Below are 3,289 nucleotides of genomic sequence, written 5' to 3'. Positions count from 1 at the left end.
ATTCGTCTTTTGTGTAAAAATTAATTTTCGTTGTTAAAAATTGAATAATTTATAGTTAATGATTCATCATTTAACCTTAAAATTAATCTTTTTAAATTAAAATTGACGATTCATCATTTTAGTTAAAAATTAGTCTTTTTTGTCTAGAAAATTATTTCTTTTAAATTGAAAATGTGACTATTCCATTTGCGGTTAAAGATGATTTTTTTAAAATTCAAAATTGGTCTTTTTTGGCAGAAATTAATTTTCTTACGGTTGAAAATTTATTTTTCGGTTAAAAATTAAACTATTCCATTTGAAGATTCATCATTTTAAAAGAAAATTTAACACTTTATTTGAAGAAGTAACTAGTTTGATGAAAATTCTTTTTTTGTTTGAAATTAATTTTTTTAACTATTCAATTTTTGATTAAAAAACAATATTTTTTAATTCGTAATTCGTCTATTTTTGGTAGAAAAATGGATTTGCCAATTTTGCAAATCTCTTTAAATCTTCTTAAACTTTCTGTTACAATAATTTTTTCAAAGTGAAAAATCATTTTCAATTTTCCTAAGAATCTTAAGCAAATTTTTATTCTTTTGTAGTCTTTCATAATTCTTAAAAAAACTCTAAAATTTTTTGTTTGAAATCTGCAAAAATCTAAATTTTATTTTAAAATCGGCTGTAAGTATTTCAAATTATTTCAAGTTCTACATTTAATTCGAATCTTTTTGAAACTTCTAAAAATCTCTCAATACTACTTTAATATTTTTACAAATAATAAATGTTCTATTATTCATAAATTCAAATTTAATTTTTTCATTTAATTTGAAGAATTTTATAAAAGTTATAGAAAAAATTCCATTCATTTTGAAATATGTTTTAAAATTATGACAAAAAATGCAAAAATGACTTTGAATTTGGATTTAAAGGATGCCTAGACTATTTAAAATAAAAATAATTTAACTTCTAATTTAAGAACTGTTAAGTTGAAAAAATTATTTTTCAATTTTAAATGTGTAGCTTAAAATTACTTAAAATTATATAATTTTGTAAATTTTTAAAGTTCATTGCTTGATTTTTTAATTTAGACTATTGAAAATATTAACGTGGATTTATATTTTTGGAACTTAATCTGAATCTTTGAACTCTATAATTTATAAAAGTTCTAAATTTTGCAGTTTATTTGCATTTCATTTAACACTGTTTAATTTAAAAGTGTTAGTACCTTCCAGTTTTATACGTGTAAGTTATTGAGCATTTGAATACACAATTTTTGAATTGAAAACTTATAAACATCCATTTTAAAAGTTTGGGATTTAAGGGTTCCACTTTGAATGTTTCATTTTGTTGTTTATTATTTATTACTTTATATAGAAAAATGTTCAGAATATATTTTGATTTGTTAAATTTAATTGGCCGTGAAAAATGTTTGCGAACCAGGAAAAAACGGGAAATTTTTTTCTTCGAATAAAACGGCAACCCTGGGTAATTTAAATCAACAATTTAAATTTCATAAATAAAATGAAATCAATTATAATATAATAATTACAGTTCCAGAACGCAGTTGGGTTCGTTATATGCGCAGCAGAGTTGTCGCTCTTTGCGATATTTCCATCAAAGCCTGATCCGAAGAAGACAAATTAATTTTTCAAAATTTTTAGTATATGCTTGCAAAAAATTAGTGGTACACAACATTCCTGCGAGCTTACATTTAAGGAATTTATTGTTGTCACAGTTTAAAAACTTAACTCAAGTTTTTAAGTCTTTCAAAAAGTATTTTATTATTATTTTAACAAAATTTAGTATTTGTTTAAGACTTTTAAAGCTTAATAATTAATAATTATACAGATAAACATATTTTTAATAGAAAATGGAAGATAACCATAAAGCAATCGAATACTTAAATTTTAATAGTAGAAAGAAAATGTCTCTGAATAATTAAATTAAAGCAGAGTTCCTATTCTTCAAAATGTTTTAAATTCGAATAAATATAGTGAAATAGTTGGAATAAATGTAAAGAAAAGTTTTCTCTATTTTTTGTAACAAACTAGAAAATTGATAGATTTAAATGTTTGAGTATTTTTAGCGCCTGAGTTATCAGGTTAATTACGATAGTGAATTCGAGCCGGATGGATAATCGCTCTATCTGATTGAAAGAAGGTCAAGCAATTATCGAGATTGACGATTGACTTCGTCATTTGTTATGCATGGATGGGCGGGGAATGGCGAGAAAGTGAAATTGCCTAAATGAAATCATTGTAATTTCATCATTATTGTCTAAAAAGTTGACTATATTTTTTGTCTTGTTGACTTTTATGTAATTCTAAGGCTTCTGTAAATACAATTATTTTTATTATTGAAATTCTCTATTTTCTCTTTTACAGACTTCACGGTTTTTTTTAACTTTAATTTTTCACGAAATAATCAACCCTCAAAGTGGATACATTGTAAAAATCACGGTTAAGTGCATCGTGGGTGTTATATACCCCAGCGTATTTAATCATGCATTTTTACCCCCTATTGAATATTTTGTCACAATAAAATTATCCGCCATAGTTTAAGGTATCTTTTATAAGGTAGAGTTGATTTTATAGCCATTTATTTAGTTTAAGTTTGTTTAAAAAATTATTGAAAAAAAGAAGTGAAAAATGGGGTGTTTTACTTAAAAATTCATAACTCACGCAATTTTAATTATTTTCACCTGAAAATTTATGACTATACTCTTGAAATAGTCTACTTTCATAAAAAAAATATTGCAACATTGGTGGTTTCAATAAAGATATTTATCTGCAAAGTTGAAGAGTCAATTTTATAATAAAATGATGAATCAGATTTTTTGCTTTTAAATCGATTTATTATTGTACAAATTTAAGAACTTTGACATGTAATGCTATAAAAATACAAAAAAATTGAAAAAAGAGACATATATAGCTGTATTTTAACCATTATATTGTATTCCACACATCCACGGTCGGCTCATCTACAAAGAAAAAAAGTATGAAATAATCGAAAAAAAAATATTATTTCACTTCATATGATATACTTACATTAGAAACTAAAAAAAAACCAATAAAGTTTCCACAACAAAAATTTAGTCAAAAATTATTTTTTCACTAAAGTGCACACTGGGTGTTCAGAACCCCAAGATTTTTTTATCTCCACTTCAGCAGCTGCTGTTAACAAACTGACGATTGACGCAGTATGCTTAAGGGCATGTGACACAGCTAAATACCTATATTACCGACCACAGTTTTTCAGTTCACTGAATGTTTTTTTGAACCTAAGAACTTTTCTTGTAAGTAAAATA

The 3,289-nt window shown here is 24.4% G+C and overlaps 1 protein-coding gene across 1 annotated transcript in view; it reads left to right on the top strand.

Annotated features, from left to right (window-relative positions):
• The window catches only part of LOC117175264 (sugar transporter SWEET1-like), a 15,567-nt gene extending 13,785 nt beyond the window's left edge, over positions 1-1,782 (top strand). Inside the window, exon 3 of the mRNA XM_033364971.1 lies at positions 1,534-1,782. Coding sequence (XP_033220862.1) covers positions 1,534-1,626 — 93 coding nt within the window. The 3' untranslated portion in view covers positions 1,627-1,782. The remainder of the gene's footprint in view (positions 1-1,533) is intronic.
• The last annotated feature ends 1,507 nt before the right edge of the window (positions 1,783-3,289 follow it).

The sequence above is a fragment of the Belonocnema kinseyi genome, chromosome 6 (assembly GCF_010883055.1).
Source record: "Belonocnema kinseyi isolate 2016_QV_RU_SX_M_011 chromosome 6, B_treatae_v1, whole genome shotgun sequence".
Lineage (NCBI taxonomy): Eukaryota > Metazoa > Arthropoda > Insecta > Hymenoptera > Cynipidae > Belonocnema > Belonocnema kinseyi.
The sequence above is the reverse complement of the archived record's forward strand: the minus strand, read 5'-3'. Positions and strand labels throughout refer to the sequence as shown.